Here is a 19231-nt window from a genome sequence, read left to right on the forward strand (position 1 = left end):
GGAATCAGTGTTTGCCCATATACCTTTGTTTATTTTTAAAATGTATGTACATTCTAGACTCATTCTTTTTGATGCCTAAGCTTGGGAACAAATAGTGTCATCCCTAAAATATACATTACTTTATTTTTTTATTTATTTATTTTTTTTTTGAGACGGAGTCTTGCTCTGCCGCCCAGGCTGGAGTGCAGTGGCCGGCTCTCAGCTCACTGCAAGCTCCGCCTCCCAGGTTCACGCCATTCTCCTGTCTCAGCCTCCTGAGTAGCTGGGACTACAGGCGCCCGCCTCGTCGCCCGGCTAGTTTTTTTTGTATTTTTTAGTAGAGACGGGGTTTCACCGTATTAGCCAGGATGGTCTCGATCTCCTGACCTCGTGATCCGCCCGTCTCGGCCTCCCAAAGTGCTGGGATTACAGGCTTGAGCCACCGCGCCCGGCCCTACATTACTTTAAAAGAATTACTGAATTCATCAGTTTTTTGGGCTATGATGTCACCCAAATAATAAAGTATACCTACTGTTACATGGTGAGAGGAGAATGCTCCCTTTTGACAACAGGGGTCTTTATAACCGAAAACGTGGGCACTGGTGCCCCAAACTTTTTTTCTGATAGTGTAGTCTTTGTTTCAACATCCTGGTACTTAGATATTCCAAGGCAGACTGATCTATTTTTTAACAGATTTGTCAGAAAGTTTTTCCTCACGCTCAGCAGAAAACCGTCATTCCATGAAGTCTTAGTTGTAGTGCTAGGACTGACATGAAACACACCCAATCCCTTTTTTCATACATCAACTCTTCTAACACTTGAAGTCAGCTCTCAGATCCTTCCTAGGATTTCTCTTCTAAACATCTCCAGTTCCTTTTAAGTGTCAAGGTTCTTAGTCCCTTTTTCATATTGCTGACTTTTCTCTGAACCCAAAAGAAATAATACTCCATGGCCAGCATGGAGTAATGCAACACCATCAAATCAGATTGGAGGGGCAAATGGAAACATACTGATCTTATCATCAACTAAACTTTTTATTCACAGACCACAGCATAGGGAAAAAAAAACTTCGTAGGCAGGTCATAAAGCCCCTATGATTTAAGCAAAATTCTACAAATATACTTAATTTACCTACCTTAAGTGGCTTCTCTTTTCCTTTGCATTCAAATCTCTTATTGAAGTACAGGCTTAGAAACTGACATTGACGAAAGGAAAAACTAACATTTAATAAGCCAGCGACTGCATTAGGTACTTCCTGCACATTACTTCAGTTAATCATCTCAAAAAACCTATAAAGTAGGTGTTGTTATTATTATGCCCATTTTATAGATGGGAAAACTGAGGCCCAGGAAGGGTAAGTAGCCTAATCAAAAGCACACAGTGGCAGAGCTAAGATTCAAATCTATTCCTATCCCGCACTGCTTCTCATGTATGTCCTTACTATTGAGATCTGGAAAGGTAAGTGACAAGGCTGGTCTTCTGTGTGGATCAGGAAGGATGATGCATTTCATCAGCTCTGACTGTCCTCCCTGCCTGAAGCACAGCCCCAGTTTCTTCTACATAGATAACGTACACAGAACAGAGGTGGATCCTTGCTGTGTGGGTGAAATCCTTTCTGGCGACAGGAAGAAATCTCCTCCAGTCCATGGTCAGTTAGTTTAAAGAATCCAGTTCTGAAATTAAAAAAAGGCAGGCTAAGAGTCAAGCAAAGGTGTCCCTCCGTCCCAAACACATGCACACACACACACCAGCATGCGCACTCACACAGCAGGGCAGAGGTCATTGTGAGACAGCTTCTGTAGGATGCTGCCTCATAGGTCTCTTCTCTGGTGAATGAATCACAGTTAGAGAATGATTCATCACTGTCATCACACTAGTTTTGCTGGGGAATTCATAGTAAATAATCAAAGTGGGAGTAAAGACAGGATTCGGAATTGAAAAGAAGTGCATTCTGAGATAATGTGTTTGATTTTGAAACTTTCTAATCCAACATAAAACTCTTGACATTCCTATCGCTTCAAGACAAACACTTCAAATTTTTTGTAGACGTTTCTTAGAATAGCAACTAAGTTGTTACTCGGATATCTTTTTGAACAAGCATGATAGATTAATCATGATATGGTGCTTAAAAGGAAGCCCTTTAGAATAACCAATTTATACTACAATCTATGTGTTTTACAAAGAACAAGGCCACAAGAATAGAGACCTTTTCCCCTGAGGCTTTCTTCCCTATTACCCCCTTGAAACACCCAGAACCATGCCCTTTATACTCACTCCTGGAACTTTGGGGAGCAAACAATGGCTATCGACTCTGGCAACATCATCTGGTAAGAGCAATGAGTATGTAGGTCGACACTGGAGAGAAACGCAGTCTGTGTGGGGTGAGTCTGAGGAGAGAAAAAAAGTCAGAGGACTCTTAGTGAGGATACATGGTAGTCCTTCCTTATTTGCGATTCCCTTTCTGAGGTTTCAAGCTACCCATATCAACTGCGATCTGAAAATATTACATGTGATAAGATATTTTGAGAGAGACCATATTCACATAACTTTGATTACACTGTATTTTTATAACTGTTCTATTATAGTTGTTGTTAATCTCTTCCTGTGCCTTATTTATTTATTTATTTATTTATTTATTTATTTATTTTGAGATGGAGTCTTGCTCTGTTGCCCAGGCTGGAGTGCAGTGGCCAGATCTCAGCTCACTGCAACCTCTGCCTCCCAGGTTTATGCCATTCTCCTGCCTCAGCCTCCTAAGTGACTGGGACTACAGGCACCCGCCACCACGCCCGGCTGATTTTTTCTATTTTTTAGTAGAGACAGGGTTTCACCATGTTAGCCAGGATGGTCTCAATCTCCTGACCTTGTGATCCGCCCGTCTCGGCCTCCCCAAGTGCTGGGATTACAGGCTTGAGCCACTGCGCCTGGCCCTGTGCCTAATTTATAAATTAAACTTTATTGCAGGTATGCATGTATAGGAAAAAAACATAGTATATATAGGGTTTGGTACTATCTGTGATTTCAGGCATCCATTGGGCGGGGGGGGGGGGGGGGGGTCTGGGCTCATATCCCCTTGGTATAAGGGAGGCCTACTCTACCACACAACCAAGCCTGGTCTCTGAAGGAAGTAAAGCCAAACAGTTCTCAACAGCTGGGCACAATCTCCTTTGTAAGTAAGAAGCCACTCGCAACCATGAGAGGTCCACCTGAAGTTCCTAATAAGTAAGGAAGCTCCTTTCCAGCACTGTAAACAAATATAGCTTAACACCAGTATGTGAAGAGACTCATAATTTCTTTCTTTTTTTAAGTTCAAGAGACTTACTATACAATATGGTGACTACTGTTCATCACAATGTATTATACACTTGAAAACTGCTTAAGAGAGTAGATTTTAAGTGTTCTCATCACAAAAAAGTGATGTAATGCATATGCTAATTAGCTTGATTTTCCCATTCCACAATATGTGTATACATATTTCAAAACATATAGACTATTGTTATTTGTCAATTAAAAAGAGAAAAAAAAAAAAACCGGCTGGGCACAGAGGCTCATGTCCGTAATCCCAGCACTTTGGGAGGCTGAGGGCGGCAGATCATTTGAGGTCAGGAGTTTCAGACCAGCCTGGCCAACATGGTGAAACCACACCTCTCTTAAAAATACAAAAGTTGGCCGGGTATGGTGGCAGGCACCTGTAATCCCAGCTATTTGGGAGGCTGAGGCAGGAGAATCGCTTGAACCTGGGAGATGAAACTTGTAGTGAGCCGAGATCACGCCACTGCACTCCAGCCTGGGTGACAGAGCAAGACTGTAAAAAAAGGAAAACAAGAAAAAGAAAATGAAAAATATATATGTGCCCATTATAAAGTCCTAGGTAACAAGGAATAAAATGAATAAAAGAGCTCGTAGAAATAAGGAGCACAGGCCAAGTGCGGTGGCTCACGCCTGTAATCCCAGCACTTTGGGAGGCTGAGGCAGGCGGATCACGAGGTCAGGAGATCGAGACCATCCTGGTTAACATGGTGAAACCCCGTCTCTAGTTAAAAAAAAAAAAAAATTAGCCAGGCATGGTGGTAGGCACCTGTAATCCCAGCTACTTGGGAGGCTGAGGCAGGAGAATGGCATTAACCCGAGAGGCAGAGCTTGCAGTGAGCCAAGATCATGCCACTGCACTCCAGCCTGGGTGACAGAGCAAGACTCCATCTCAAAAAAGAAAAAAAAAAAAAGAAAAGAAATAAGGAGTATAAACAATTATTGGAAACTGCAAGAGCTGTCCGTGGTGAAGGATACAATGAGGGAGGGGAAGGGGATGAAAATAACTAAGGAAATGAAATAACTTAGATTGCATTGGCCCCAGCAGAATGACAACTAAACAGATGGGCATTTGTCTGAAGAGCAAGCACAGGGAGATGCTACAAATGGGGTGGGGGAGATCCCACTTCAATTCCTGGGTAGGTGGATGTATGCTCTCACTTACATTGTGCAGAACCATAATTCTGAGATTCTGCAGAGTGTCTGATGAATGATAAGGTGATTTTTTTTCTAATGGAAAGCAACAGCATTAAGCCCAGGCAAGTGCATGCTGTCCTAGCTCATGGTTATAGATGACATATCAAATAACCCACCCATCACATTTCATCTAATTCACTCAGAAAACCTTCTCAGGGAGAGAGCTCCCAGAGGTCACTGAGGCTGTACTGGACAAAAGTAAACTGAGGACGAAGAGGCTTGGAACTTTCTGGCTTCCCTTGTTTGAAGACAGTGGAAGATGTTAGGCAGCTTGAGCACTCAAGAAAGGGGGAACTGGAGTAGGCAGACAAAAAAGGGAGGTAAACACAAGGGGGAACTTTCCTCTCTGTACTACTCAAAACGGGGACTCTGATCCCACCGGTTTAGAAGATCTAGGGTGCCTGATGGGTTCTGGAATTCCTGGTTGGATGAAAGACTGTAGGCTGCAGAGCCATGATGTGAGAAGGCATCAAGACACTGGGCCATTAAACTAGGGGGGTATGGAGAGGACCCAGGGACAGAGCTCAAACCTTCCATCTGGGGCATCATTGGGGAAAGATACTGTTCCTCAGTGTTAAAACTCAAAGACCACTACAAAGTGGGAGAAAAACAGAATTCTGAAGCTGAAATAGACAAGGCAGAAGAATTCAATGCTGTGCCACATTCCAGTTAAACAAATTCTGACCTTTCAAAAGGAAATCAAGATCTAGGTTCCAAGTGTGAAGAAAAGGCCTCCCTGAGGTTGGTGTGTGCTAGCCAGGAGATTAGTGTAGTGGGTCTTGTGGGGTGTGAGAACTGGCAAGGGGAACCCCATCTCAGATGACAGCACACAGAAACTGGCTTGGAGACCTCCTTCAGAAGCATACCTGCTGCACAAAGATCACTAGACAGTAGGAGTGGAGACAGGCAAAGACATCTGTGTCTCAGGGTTAGAGACAGAAGAGGAGGTTGTTTGCTGATATTTCCTGCTCTGGCTCTCCTGTTCTTGAACCAAATTGGAAGAACTCAAGGACTACGATGTTGGATTCACCCAGGGATCCATGGAATCAAAGGTGTTACTGGGGTTGTCATGATGGGCATCCATGGACAAGGTAGGTGAGTGTCCTCAACAACTGTGAATGGCACGCAGTGGCCCTTGGAACTTTTCCTAGGGAATTTCTTCTATCTCCTCTAAGAAGTGTTTCTCTCTGGATGATTCAGGTTTTTGTTTTTCAAGAGACTCATAATTTCTAATTGACCATCAAGACTTATTTGGTTCCTTACAAGGTCTCTCCATACCATCGAGTCACCCATTCTGGAACAGAAGGTGCATACCCAATATTTCAACATAGTAGAAGTCAAGGACTTAGTAAACCACAATTAGATGAATGATTCTTCTTTCCCACAGAGGTGTTAAAAGGTCAAGCATAAATCAGGTTCTATAGGCAAAGGCTGTCCTGTAGCTAAAGCATCATCCAAGGAAGATATGGGAGGTAGGGGACTACTTGAATTTCAGCGGATAGTTAAATCATACAAAGGAGGCCATTCTGTGCGGAAGGAGAACACGATTCTAAAATTTGAGGTTAATCAGTTAAAGCATTACCTAAATGTGCATCCTGATTAATTTGTTTCCATTGTTTGTTTTACTAAGCACATATTTTATATGCAAAACAGACAACTACATAATGACTTATGTTCATCTTAGAGGAGGTGTGATCTTAGGTAACAAAAATGGAAAAAGATCTAGCATGATTCGAAAAGACAACCAACGTTCACTGACAGAAAAGCACAGACAATAAAAACATGCAATTGACTAGCGTTTTCAAACCTGCTGCCCAAAAAATCAAATCTCCTGCAGAGCTTGACAAAAGCCCAGCCTCCTGCACCCCACCCTTGGAAAGAACCATCATGAGGAACACTTTTCTTAAAAGCTCACTAAGTGATTCTTATGTGCAGCCTCATCTGAGAAGCACCATTCCACAGGGTGCTGTGATGAGCTCACTGTGGAAGAAGCCTTCAGGACAGGAACGTGTTAGCTGAGTGCAGGCAGCAAATCCACACACAAGTCTTCACGGGACATGTAAGGACTTCAGTGACCACGAAGTTTCTACCTGATGAGAATATAATCCTTTAGGCTGCTAAGGAGCAGTGGCCTGTGCCAACATCACCTTCCATCCCATGGTTAGAGCCCAGGATTCTAACTGGGAGTAAATGTGGGTAGCCAGAAAGATAATAAAGAGACATAAGCAGGGACTCAGTAAACAACTATTGAATGGAATCAAAAAACTTTGCCGTGATCCCCTGCTCCTCTCTAACTATTGTACCTTCTCTCCCTCCTTCCTTTCACAGTCAAGTTTCTTGAATTAAAGTTCACTATGTTCACTGTGCCCATGCTGCTGGTGACACAGGAAGGCACTTTCACAAAGAGAAAACAATATGCCGAAGGAGCAGAAATGAGCAAGAAGGGTGAATGCTGAAGGCAGCCTGGGTGCCTGGATGGGAAATTTTCCCTAGAGGGAAATGGCTCAGATGGGGCTGAGACATGATGAAGAGTGCCTTGAGTTCTGGGCTGGAGGTCTGAAAACAGTTGGTGATCAATCCATGACCATACAAAGGTTTTGACCTGGGAAGCTGATTTATAGTTGACAAGGTTAAGAAGGAAGAACTGATCTTTTGCATTTTCCTCTGGACAATTTCAAGATCTGAATAAATCTTACGGTCTGCTTTTCGTTTGTTTTTGAGACAGGGTTTTCACTCTGTTGCCCAAGCTGGAGTGCAGTGGCTTGATCACGGCTCTCACTGCAGCCTTGACCTCCAGTCTCAAGCAATCTTCCTGCCTCAGCCTCCCAAGTAGCTGGGACCACAGGCGTGTGCCACCACAAATGCATACTTTTTTAAAATTTATAGAGATGAGGTCTTGCTATGTTGCCCAGGCTGGTCTTGAACTCCTGGGCTCAAGAGATCATCCCACCTTGGCCTCCCAAAGTGTTGTGATTACAGGTGTGAGCCACCACACTCAGCCTGTTTGTTTTTAATCCCGAATTAGGAAGGAATGGTGCAGAAATATTATGGAGGAAAAAAGGCTGAACTAGCTGGGCATGGTGGTGTTTGCTTGTAGTCCTAGCTACTCAGGAGGCTGAGGCAGGAGGATCACTTGGGCCCAGGAGTTCAAGGCTGTAGTGCAGTATGATTGTGCCTGTGAATAGCCACTGTACTCCAACATAAACAACATAGTGATACCTCATCTCAAAAATAAATAAATAAGCTGAACTACTATCAATTTAGGCTCTAAATCTGTTCCCAGCTGGGCCCTCACTGATACTTAAAACGCTTTTATTCATTTGTAGCTAAGTTCTACCTGAAGTCTGTACAGAATGATTCTAACCTTTCCCTCATCTCCTCCAGTTTCTAAATCTTCCTTGGTCTCCCTCTTGCTCAACAGCAGACCTAGACTCCAACTTTATTGAGGTCAAGATTGTCTAAAACGTGTTTCCTCAACTCCTCCAGACATCATTTCAAAAATCTCTCTGTATCTTCATTTCTGTTCATTCAATCTTGTCTTGGAGGAATGGATGGTTTTCCCCCTGTGAAGATGAATCCCTCTTTGTGCTTCTGATTCGGTCCTTCCTTATCATCACATTACCTTGATTCTCCTGCCCTTTTCCATCTCTGTTGTTGGCTCATTGGGCATAAGAACATGTTCAGAAAACTACACACTAGAATGTGGATAAACTTTCAAAATGTCGAGCAAAAGAAGCAAGACACAAATATACATATGGTATAATTCCATTTACAAAAAGGTAAAAGTCAGGCAAAAGTAAACTATAGTGTTTAGAGATACATATTGAAGTGGTGAAATTATAAACGAGGCAAGGGAGAGAGGACTTCCCTCCCTTTCACACATCTTTGCTTCACTGCTAACTACATTCTATGTTCCCTTAGGTGGCCTGTCCCCCAAGTTGCCAGTGAACCTTTTCTTGCTTTAGACTCTTCTCCCCCTTCCAGGGCTTCCAAGATCAGCACTACATAGTGGATTCCCAGAGCCCTCTCTCCTGCTTTGACTTTGCTCCCAAGTTCTAGCCCTACATTGCCAACTGGCTGATAACTACCTCCAATGATTTGATATCTCACCAGTACCTGAAATTCAACTTGCTCAGAACTGAACCCCACTTTCAAATCAAATCCTTCTCCTGGATCCCCTACTTTTGCTTACGAGATGATCACTGCAAGGCCCCAAACCTCTAAGTCACCATTGACTCTGAGTCATCATTCTCTATTACTCACTTCTCAAATCCTCTGAAATCCTACACTCATCTCCTCCTTCTCAAACACAATGGCATCACCCTAGATCTCATCATTATTAGATTTTTATCAGCACACTAACCTCTTAAATCATCTCCTTGCTACAACCTACCTTAAAACTGTACTTATGTTAAATTTTCTAAAGTATGGCTTTAATCATATCATTGTTCTGCTCAAAAACCTTTAAGAATTCTCCACTTACTAAAAAGTGGAACAATTCTGCCTGTCCACCCCAGACCCTCCAGAACACGGCTCCAATGTACTGCATTAAAACATATCTAGCTGGGCGTGGTAGCTCATGCCTGTAATCCCAGAACTTTGGGAAGCGAGGCGGGTGGATCACCTGAGATCACGAGTTCAAGACCAGTCTGGCCAACATGGTGAAACCCCATCTCTACCAAAAATACAAAAATTAGCTGGGCATGGTGGCGGGCACTTGTAGTCCCAGCTACTTGGGAAGCTGAGGTAGGAGAATCGCTTGAATTCAGGAGGCAGAGGTTGCAGTGAGCCAAGATCTGCCATTGCACTCCAGCCTAGGTGACAAGAGTGAAACAAAAAACAAAAAACAAAAATACATGTCTACCATTGTTTCCTGATATGAATCATAAATCTCAGCGAACTGGTCCCCACAATGCTCCAGGAACAGAGTCTGCCTCTTCTCTACTTGTCTGCTTCATAAGGAACTTGCCCTAGGTCCAGCTTGCCAACATTCTACTAAACCCTACCAGGCATGATCCCTCCTTCCTCTGAATTCCACAGTGCCTTCCTGGCACCTCTTGAAACCCTTAGCACATTCTGCCCCAGGTGAAGTTATTAATTGTCTATTTATTTAATCTCCTTCATGAGGCTAAAATCATACCTTACTCAAATTTGTATCCCCTGGCAGATAAGGAACAAGTTTTCTCTCCCCCATCTACTACAATGGGGTGTGGTGGGGATACACAATAACAGGCAAATCATCAACATGAATGTAATTGAACAGAAGAAAGGACGGAAGGCATACGGGACTGCCTCACAGGTCAGTCTTTCCCAAATTCTGGCATACAAGCATGTGTAATCCAAGAATAAGCCAATTTATTTGCAACTCTGTCATACAACATAAAATGTAGCTTGGGTTATGAGAGTGAGGGGTTAAAAAGGAATAGAAAGAAAAATTTAAAAATAATCTTTAGGGAAGGCATCATATTTTACCTGAACATTACCAGAAGGCTGCACAAGATATGCAGACACTTGAAAATCATGTGTATTTATAGCCCTTCTTGTTTATATAAAGGTGCTTTAAGAAAGACCAAATGCAAGCATCTGAATTAACCTCCTTGGCTCATTTAAAATATTTTGAGTTGTATACCTTTAAGGAACATCATCTGTATACAGTAGGCATAGTCTCTAAGGTCAATGTCCACATGTATTCTAGGCCAGCATCCCATCACCAGTCACACTCAGAGGGTAACTAGAACTTTAGGGAAAACAGTTTATTTTTACTAAAAAATAAATAAAAGTTTAAAAAAATTAAAAGCCCTAAGTGGGAAGAAAACAGTATTGAAGTACAATAGTCAAGTATGCTAAGGACCGCATCCAAAAGAGAGAAAAACAATAAATAATCTGGATATAATTGACTTTGTTCAAAGAAACACGCAGTGTGTTTATACCACCATGGGAGAGGCGGAGACTACCTCTCAGAGAGCTCAGAATTGCTTACATGAATCCAGCCCAGTGTGATGAGGCCCTGCTGATCCTGTATGAGGAAAAGTTCTTCTTCGTTCTCTGTGTTGCAGTAATCAGACCCAGCACTTTGCTTGGGGATGAGAACATGAGTAATGGTAAATTCATTCCTCATCTGCCAAAGGAGAAAACAGCTGGTCACAATTTTCTAGCACTCATGCAACCCTGCTCCACTCCATCCCGAAAGTGGAAACGTAAGCATCTATACGAGTGAAAGCCCTCCCCACACAGCAGAATTCCTGCCACTCAGTGGTTCACAACCTTGGCTGCTCATGCACGTTGCCTGGGGTGCTCTGTATAGCAACCGATGCAGAGACCAACCCTAGAACTCTGCAGCCTGGGCAAACATCACAGCCCTGAGGGAATTTCCTGCTGTGCCAAACTAGTCTGCTCAGAAGCTCTGAGTAGAGTACCATTTATCTTCCCTTGCTCAGGTCTAAAGTCGTTTTCCTGTCACTGTTTCCTTAAGTCCATCTCATCCCATAAGCCTCAGCTTACATTTACTCCACTTCATTTATTTATTCATTGAGCAGTAATGGGTTCTTTAAGTGCCTCCATTCAGTGACCTTTCCTTCCTCAAAATTCCCAATACTTACACTGTACATATTTTTCAGCATGATGGTTAGACTTGAGTGCATGTCTGCCTTCTCCCCAAAGTGACTGGGCACTTTTCGTGGACTCATACTATGTGCTTTACATATTTTATATTCCCAGGTCCTACCATAAATTAGGTACTAAAAAAACTGATATGTAGATAATGACTGGATCTTCCTACCAAGTTTAAAATTAGGTATTTCTTACTAATAGCATTAAAATAATCACTTCAATTCAATCAATCAATACAGGGTCACCAAATTCAAAGTGACACGAAATTATGCAATCCACGGTTCCTTCAGTGGAGGGATTGGTACAAAGAGTAACTGACCCTGGATATTTTCTCTGGGAGTCACAGGATGCCAAGAGGGAAAGAAACAGTTTCACTTCAGACAAGAGTTTGGTTTTTTTTACCAGTTTTCCACAGAGAATTCCACATGTCTCCACTCCCCGGGCAGTGTTGGCACTGGCTAACTGGAGAAACTGTGGGCACAGTCGCCCGGGCACCACCACATGGCGCAATCCATCGATTGTAGGAACTGTTAATGGAGAAAGGTGAAAAGTCTGAGATCACTGAACCCCGCCTCCTCAAGCAGTCCTCACAGCCAGCAGCCCTGGGAGAGCAACATTAAGCCACTGGGATCCCCCCAGCTTCAGGCAGTGAGTGGGGATCTCATTCTAACCACACCAAAACAAGGGTTGTAAAGTCTCTTCTCCAATCTTGGGCCACAGCTTTAAGGAGCACATTACTTCAAGAAGAGAAAATAGTAGGCTTTAATTATTCAAGTTAAGAAAAGGGCAAACTACTAACTTAAGAAAAGTTTTCTTAAAAATAACCTTAAGAATGTAACTGGATTGTTTGTAACTCAAAGGATAAATGCTTGAGGGGATGGATACCCTATTCTCCATGATGTGCTTATTTCTTTTTTTTTTTTTTTTTCTGAGACGGAGTCTCGCTCTGTCACCCAGGCTGGAGTGCAGTGGCCCGATCTCAGCTCACTGCAAGCTCCGCCTCCCGGGTTCACGCCATTCTCCTGACTCATCCCGAGGAGCTGGGACTACAGGCGTTCGCCACCTCGCCCGGCTAGTTTTTTGTATTTTTTAGTAGAGACGGGGTTTCACCATGTTAGCCAGGATGGTCTCGATCTCCTGACCTTGTGATCCGCCCGTCTCGGCCTCCCAAAGTGCTGGGATTACAGGCTTGAGCCACTGCACCTGGCGATGTGCTTATTTCATATTGCATGCCTGTACCAAAACATCTCATGTACCCCATAAATATACCCATCTACTATGTACCCACAAAAACTTAAAAAATAAAAGTAAAAAATAAAATTTAGTAGGGAAAAAAGAGACAAGTTCTTTAAACATTCAGGAATTTTCTGTCAGAATCTAATACAAAGAATTAAAAAAATAACCTCCCTGCTGTGGTTTGACTGTGTCTCCCAAAGTTCTTGTTATGGAAACTTAATTCCTAATGCAAAATTATTGAGAGGTGGGATCTAAGAGGTGATGAGGCTATGAGGGATCTTTGTTTGCCCTTCCACCCTTCTGTCGTGGGATGACGCAGCAAGAAGGCCCTTGCCAGGCCCCTGGATCTTGGACTTCCCACTCTCCAGAACTATGAACCAAATAAATTTGTGTTCATTATAAATTACCCAGCCTCAAGTATTCTGTTATAGCAGCACAAAATGGACTAAGACACTGCCCATTCGTCGGAACTTTTAATTTTAAATCTTTATCTCAGATAAGAATATCAGAGTATGACTTTAAAAGAAATACACTAGTGTATATTCTTGAGAATGGAAAACAATCTGGGCAGTTATTTACTTCTGAACTTAGTCTTTTGGAAGAAGTTAAAATGCCAAACCACAACAAAATAAAAAATACAGTGCAGTCCCCCAAAAAAGGCATGAACAAAGCAGAATCATAAAAAATGCCAAGAATGGACCCAGTTTCTGAACACCATGGAGAAACTCCGTGAGACAGCCAGCAAGCTAAAGTTAGGAAGTGTCTCTCACAGCTATATTTTCATATTTTAAAAAAAAGGTGTGTGGGGGGGAGACGATGTTCTGCTTTTGAGTATTCAAGAGCAAGATCTGAATTGCTAGAGAGGTAACAAAGTCAGAGCAGGAGACACACAGTCACACAGCAGTCTGATGATGTTATATCTGAGGATTATGAATTAGGTTTGGCAAATTCCTTTCCTTTCAACTAAAAAGTTGATAGTCTGACTTTCAAGAATAATATTAAGCTCTTCAGAAAATCGACCAGACTAGATTTCAGCAAGGCCACTTTTATAATAGAGCCAGTGTATTAGGACACAGTACAGCAATACTTATCAGATGGGTTTCTTTGACCAAAGCTTAATGAGTGGGATCTTAGGTTGACCCCATCAGAATGATACTGTTTGGCTGCAACTGAGAAAGAAGAGGACATCAGCAAATGCACTTACTACTTTCCGAGTTGCTTAGTGCTCCAGGTTTCAAGGACCTGTCCACCACAGGTGGCTTAGCTGGCCTTACAGTTGTGTGACAGTCTGAAGGCTGTGTGGATGAGACAGGTGAGGTGGGGAACACATCTAAGGAGGGCTTCTCCAAGTCAGGCACTAGCGGGCCACCTAGGCCAGGGTCCACCTTCCCAAACTCCTGTACAATTTTCAGTCGCTCTTTTTCTAGCTCCTGGTTCCGGATCATCTCCTCGAAGGCATGGAACTGTTCCTGTTCCAATTGCTGCTGCTTCTGTTGTGCTACCCTCTGTTTTTCCTTTTCCAGCTCTTGCTGGATGGCCATGTTTCGGGCCAATTCCTCTGCTTCCTTCTTCTACAAAGAGAGAAAATTTAGGCTAACACTTCACACCTCAGTGACTTCACACTTCAGGAGAACAAGGCTTTTTAGCACAGAGATTTCCAAAATGTACTTCTGCTCTGGCCTGATTACCTAACACAGGCTTCATGCTTTCCTCAGTATCTTTATACCTATGGAGTTAGTCACCACCCCCTTCTATCTGGCCACCGTACCTATCTCCAAGGACAATTAAAATCCCAATCCTCTCAGTATCCTCCTGGCAATGATTCTACCTAATGCACTTTCCTCTTCATTGAAATCTTTTTCTTTTTTTTTGAGACAGGGTCTCACTCTGTTTCCCAGGCTGAAGTGCAATGGCATGATCACAGCTCACTGCAGCCTCGACCTCCCAGGCTCAAGCGATCCTCCCACTTCAGCCTCCTGAGCAGGTGGGACCACAGGTGTGCACCACCACACCTGGCTAATTTTTGTATTTTTTGTAGAGACAGGGTTTCGCCATGTTGCCCAGGCTAGTCTTGAACTCCTGGGCTCAAATAATCTGCCCACCTTGGCCTCCTGAAGTTCTGGGATTCCAGGCGTGAGCCACAATGTCTGGCCTGAAATCTTGATGCAACTTATTGTCTGTGTTCTCCCAATCTGTATCACAGTTTCATTCTCTCTGTGTCATGTATATATTCTGTATTTCAAGCAAGGCTATAAAATAGAACCAGAACCAAACTTACACCTGCTATTTTGGGGGTCTCTACTGATTTTTTTTTTTTTTTAGAGAGAGAATCTCACTCTGTCACCCAGATTGGACTGTAGTGGCTAATGATGGCTCACTGCAGCCTCAATCTCCCTGGGCTCAGGTGATCGTCCCATCTCAGTCTCCCAAACAGCTGAAACCAGAGGTGCATGCCACCACACTAATTTTTGTATTTTTTGTAGAGAGGGGGTTTCACCATGTTGCCCAGGCTGGTCTCGAACTCCTGTGCTTAAGCAATCACCCACCTCAGCCTCCCAAAGTGCTAGCATTACAGGCATGAGCGACCACGCCTGGCCTTCTACTGAATTTTAACCCAAAATGAAGCCTCTGAAATTTTTATGGTTTTTATGTATTTATTCAACACAGAGTGACGTTTTAAGCTAATAAGAAATACTTGAGTGGCACTTGGATTTAAAAAAAAAAAAAAGAAAGAAATGCTAAGTAATAACCTCCTCCTTAAAGCTTACATTCATTTGTCGCTTTAGAAATATATACCTTGGCCGGGCGCGGTGGCTCAAGCCTGTAATCCCAGCACTTTGGTTAGTCCGAGCGTAGTGGATCACGAGGTAGGAGATCGGGACCCTCCTGGCTAACAGGTGAAACCCCGTCTCTGTACTAAAACTCAAAACCTAGACGGGCGGCTGGTGGGAGGGCGCCTGCAGCTCCAGCTATCGGAGGCTGAGGCTGGGGAGACAATGGCGGAAAAACGCCGGGAGGCGGAGCTTGCAGTGAGCCGAGATCGCGCCACTGCACTCCAGCCTGGGCTGACACAGCGAGACTCCGTCTCAAAAAAAAAAAAAAAAAAAAAAAAAAAAAGAAATATATACCTCAGGCTGGCGTGTGGCCTCACGCCTGTAATCCCAGCACTTTGGGAGGGCCGAGACAGCGGATCACGAAGTCAGGAGATTGAGACCAATCCTGCGCGAACCGATGGGTGAAACCCTGTCTCTACTAAAATACAAAAACTTAGCCAGGCATGCGCTGAGGCGTTGTAGTCCAGCTACTCAGGAGGCTGAGCAGGAGAATGGTGTGATAACCGGGAGGTGGCGGAGCTTGCGTAGCAGAGATCGCGCCACTGCACTCCCAGCCCTGGGGGAGAGAGCAAGACTCGTGTCTTCAAAAAACAAAAAAAAAGAAAAGAAATATATACCTCATAGCTGTTCATCCCTCTGCTGATTTTCAATACCAGAGTCCAGAATAGAGACCAGCAGACAGCTACACAACAGCCTGTGAGTGGCTGCAGTATGTATTCACAGCTGGCCACTGACAGTGCCCTAGGAGTTTCTCCACGTTTTAACTGACTCTTCCCAAAAAGATCATTTGAAAATAGCTTGAAATTGCTGGGTGCAGCGGCTCACGCCTGTAATGCCAGCACTTTGGAAGGCCGAGGCAGGCAGATCACCTGAGGTCAGGAGTTTGAGACCAGCCTGGCCAATATGGTGAAACCTCATCTCTACTAAAAATACAAAAATCAGCCGGGTGTGGTGGCAGATGCCTGCAGTCCCAGTCACTTGGGAGGCTGAGGTAGGAGAATTACTTAAACTGGGGAGGCAGAGTTTGCAGTGAGCTGAGATTGTGCCACTGCACTCCAGCCTAGGTGACAGAGTAAGACTGTCTAAAAAAAAAAAAAAAAAAAAAAAGCTTGAAAAGTCAATTCTTATGAATAGCTTCAGGTATAATCAAATGTGAATCAAACCCTCAAATTCTCTGATCTAAAAACCTATGTTATGGAGAGAATGTTCATTGTTCTTAAGATTCTCACTCTAGCCGGGCGCGGTGGCTCAAGCCTGTAATCCCAGCACTTTGGGAGGCCGAGACGGGCGGATCACAAGGTCAGGAGATCGAGACCATCCTGGCTAACACGGTGAAACCCCGTCTCTACTAAAAAATACAAAAAGCTAGCCGGGCGAGGTGGCGGGCGCTTGTAGTCCCAGCTACTCGGGAGGCTGAGGCAGGAGAATGGCGTGAACCCGGGAGGCGGAGTTTGCAGTGAGTGGAGATCCGGCCACTGCACTCCAGCCCGGGCGACAGAGCGAGACTCCGTCTCAAAAAAAAAAAAAAAAAAAAAAGATTCTCACTCTAGATATAGCAGGTAGGCAACAGATTTTCTGTCCCTCAAGTCACTCTCTTCAACAAATAGGCTATATCTGTGTTACAATCCTGAGCCTAACCACTGGTGGTGTTCTACTTTTTTGAGTTTCTGGTCTTTGCCCAAAAAAGGTGAAACAGCATATTAAAAGCACAGGATGTATTGAAATGTCATATTACAATCCCAGGGCAGTCTAAAAAAGCAAAATAATTTTCTTCTTGGCTGTTATATACTGACCTTTTCTTCATTATATTCTGTATATTCTTTGGTATATCGTTTTAACAGTTCTGCCTTCAGCTCTTCTGCTTTGGGAAATGCAATCTCCTTTAATTTCTGAGACACCAAACAGAAAATAGAATTAGAACAATGCCAGAAAATTAGAGAATCCAAAAGAAGACTTAAGTCAAGTTGGTGATTGCAACATTTCCCAAAATGATTTAAAATACCCCCTACTGTACCATACCTGCTACTTTAGAACTGTTCTGGTGAAATGGCCTTATTTCCTATTGTAGGATCTGATACTCAGATGCAGAGACTACTACTTTTATCTTGAAGTCAGTCTGTACTGCTCTGAAGCTTTTAGATGGGCAAGTGACAGTCAAGACCCACCTTCACTGTGTCTTTCTTTTCAGGAATGACAGCAGATTTGTAATCTCGATGCTTTGGTAGTTTCTCAATAAAGAGCCTAAGGAAACAGTTAAAAATGATTATGAAACAAATGGTCCAAATGTCCATAAGACCCTAAAGCTAAATGCAACCCCCTTATCCTGAAGCCCTTACATGAAATGAAAGGTTCCAGAAGTGCAGCTAGCACACCCAGCTGGGCCATGCTCCCTTTCCATCTCTATCCCCCTAAAAAGCCAGAGTCTTTTCCTCTACTCTCAAACTAGGCAGCAAGCACCAGATTCCCACAATGAAAAGGATGGCCAAAAAAATTTGTAAAAGCCTTTCATGTGCCCACAAATGTACCTCCAAAGAAAGAGATCTTTTTCTTGTGACGTGACAGACTTTCAAAGAAAGGGCTTCTGTCACAAAGCAGTCTTCAGAGAACAGTTTGGCAGCCATGGGCAGGAAGAGAAAACCATGTTTCCTTACTACTTCTAGTTCTTACGTAACCTTTAACTTTGGCTTTTTTCCTTTGGGATTCATGTTCCTTCAAAGAAGAATATTACTTTGCATCATATAAAATGCATGGAAATACTTAGTGCATGTGTTCTATGCACATAGTATGTGCATATTACATGTTAGTATGTATTGTCTTTGATGAAAAGTGCTTAGATAAATATAAGATGCTAGATTTCATCTTTTGGTTCTTGTCCTTGGCTCTAAAGCTCAGTGGGGAGAATAAACTGAATCAATTCACAAATCTCTAACATTTAAGACATCTACTTAGGGGCAGTGAAAATAAATAAAAGTCCAGTAACTTGTCACAGAAAGAAAGTGGCAGATTCAGAATTTCAACATGAGCAGGCTGGCTCCAGAGCCTATTCTTTTAACTACCACACCATACTTCTTCCATATGGTTTCTGGAATGTCTAGAAATACTGGAGGGGTACTGAACAAAGATGTCTCTTAACAGAATTAAGTTATAATACACAGAAACTGAGATTTAAAAAAAATAAATTGAAGGTAGCTTGTCGATAGCTTCAAAATATTATATTGTAGTTGGGATAAACTCTTTTCCACTTACTGCCCATGGGGCAGGAGTAATTGGAAGAGGAAGCCTCAATAAGGAAAAAAGATGACCCCCACCAAAACAAACTTTATAAAGATAAGTCCTCATCCTTTTTTTTTTTTTTGAGATGGAGGCTCGCTCTGTCGCCCAGGCTGGAGTGCAGTGGCACGATCTCGGCTCACTGCAAGCTCCGCCTCCCGGGTTCACGCCATTCTCCTGCCTCAGCCTCCCAAGTAGCTGGGACTACAGGCGCCCGCCACCACGCCCGACTGATTTTTTGTATTTTTAGTAGAGATGGGGTTTCACCATGTTAGCCAAGATGGTCTCGATCTCCTGACCTCATGGTCCGCCCACCTTGGCCTCCCAGAGTGCTGGGATTACAGGCGTGAAGTTTCATTTTCATCCAACTTGATAAGGCTCTTCAAGGCAGGGATGGACTCTAAAATAAAAATGGTTCTTTAAAAAGCTTCCTTTTGGGTTCATGAAGAAGATATAAAACAGGCTGGGTGTGGTGGCTCATGCCTGTAATTCCAGCACTTTGGGAGACTGAGGCAGGAAGACTGCTTGAGCCCAGGAGTTCAAGACCAGCCTGGGTAACAGAGTGAGACCTTGTCTCTATTTATATTTTTAAATTTATATATATATATATATAAACAAAACAAAACATAAAAAAACCCACAAAAATTAGCTAGGTGTGATAGTATGCACCTGTAGTCCCAGCTGCTTGGGAGGCTGAGGCAGGAGGATCTCTCAATCCCAGAAGCCTGAGCTTACAGTGAGCTTTGATCACACCACTGCACTCCAGCCTGGGTGACAGAGGGAGATCCTGTCTCTAT

General features: G+C 43.3%; 1 protein-coding gene across 9 annotated transcripts in view; it reads right to left on the bottom strand.

The window, feature by feature from the left end:
• The window catches only part of STAMBP (STAM binding protein), a 49365-nt gene that overhangs the window by 14981 nt on the left and 15153 nt on the right, over window positions 1-19231 (bottom strand). For 7 of the 9 annotated variants that reach the window (XR_001883301.1, XM_017861855.1, XM_017861858.1 and 4 more), the window contains 8 exons: window positions 17330-17405; window positions 16958-17053; window positions 13535-13901; window positions 11497-11621; window positions 10466-10603; window positions 2254-2366; window positions 1553-1652; window positions 1115-1174 (listed from right to left, as the gene is read on the bottom strand). Coding sequence is in view for 7 of the 9 variants with exons in the window: in XM_017861855.1 (XP_017717344.1) it covers window positions 1115-1174; window positions 1553-1652; window positions 2254-2366; window positions 10466-10603; window positions 11497-11621; window positions 13535-13901; window positions 16958-17053; window positions 17330-17405 (1075 nt within the window). In the remaining 2 variants the exon portion in view is untranslated. The remainder of the gene's footprint in view (window positions 1-1114; window positions 1175-1552; window positions 1653-2253; window positions 2367-10465; window positions 10604-11496; window positions 11622-13534; window positions 13902-16957; window positions 17054-17329; window positions 17406-19231) is intronic. The other 2 variants (XR_001883302.1, XM_017861861.1) reach the window with 1 other exon arrangement.

Source organism: Rhinopithecus bieti, unplaced genomic scaffold (assembly GCF_001698545.2).
Source record: "Rhinopithecus bieti isolate Rb0 unplaced genomic scaffold, ASM169854v2 scaffold_63021, whole genome shotgun sequence".
NCBI lineage: Eukaryota > Metazoa > Chordata > Mammalia > Primates > Cercopithecidae > Rhinopithecus > Rhinopithecus bieti.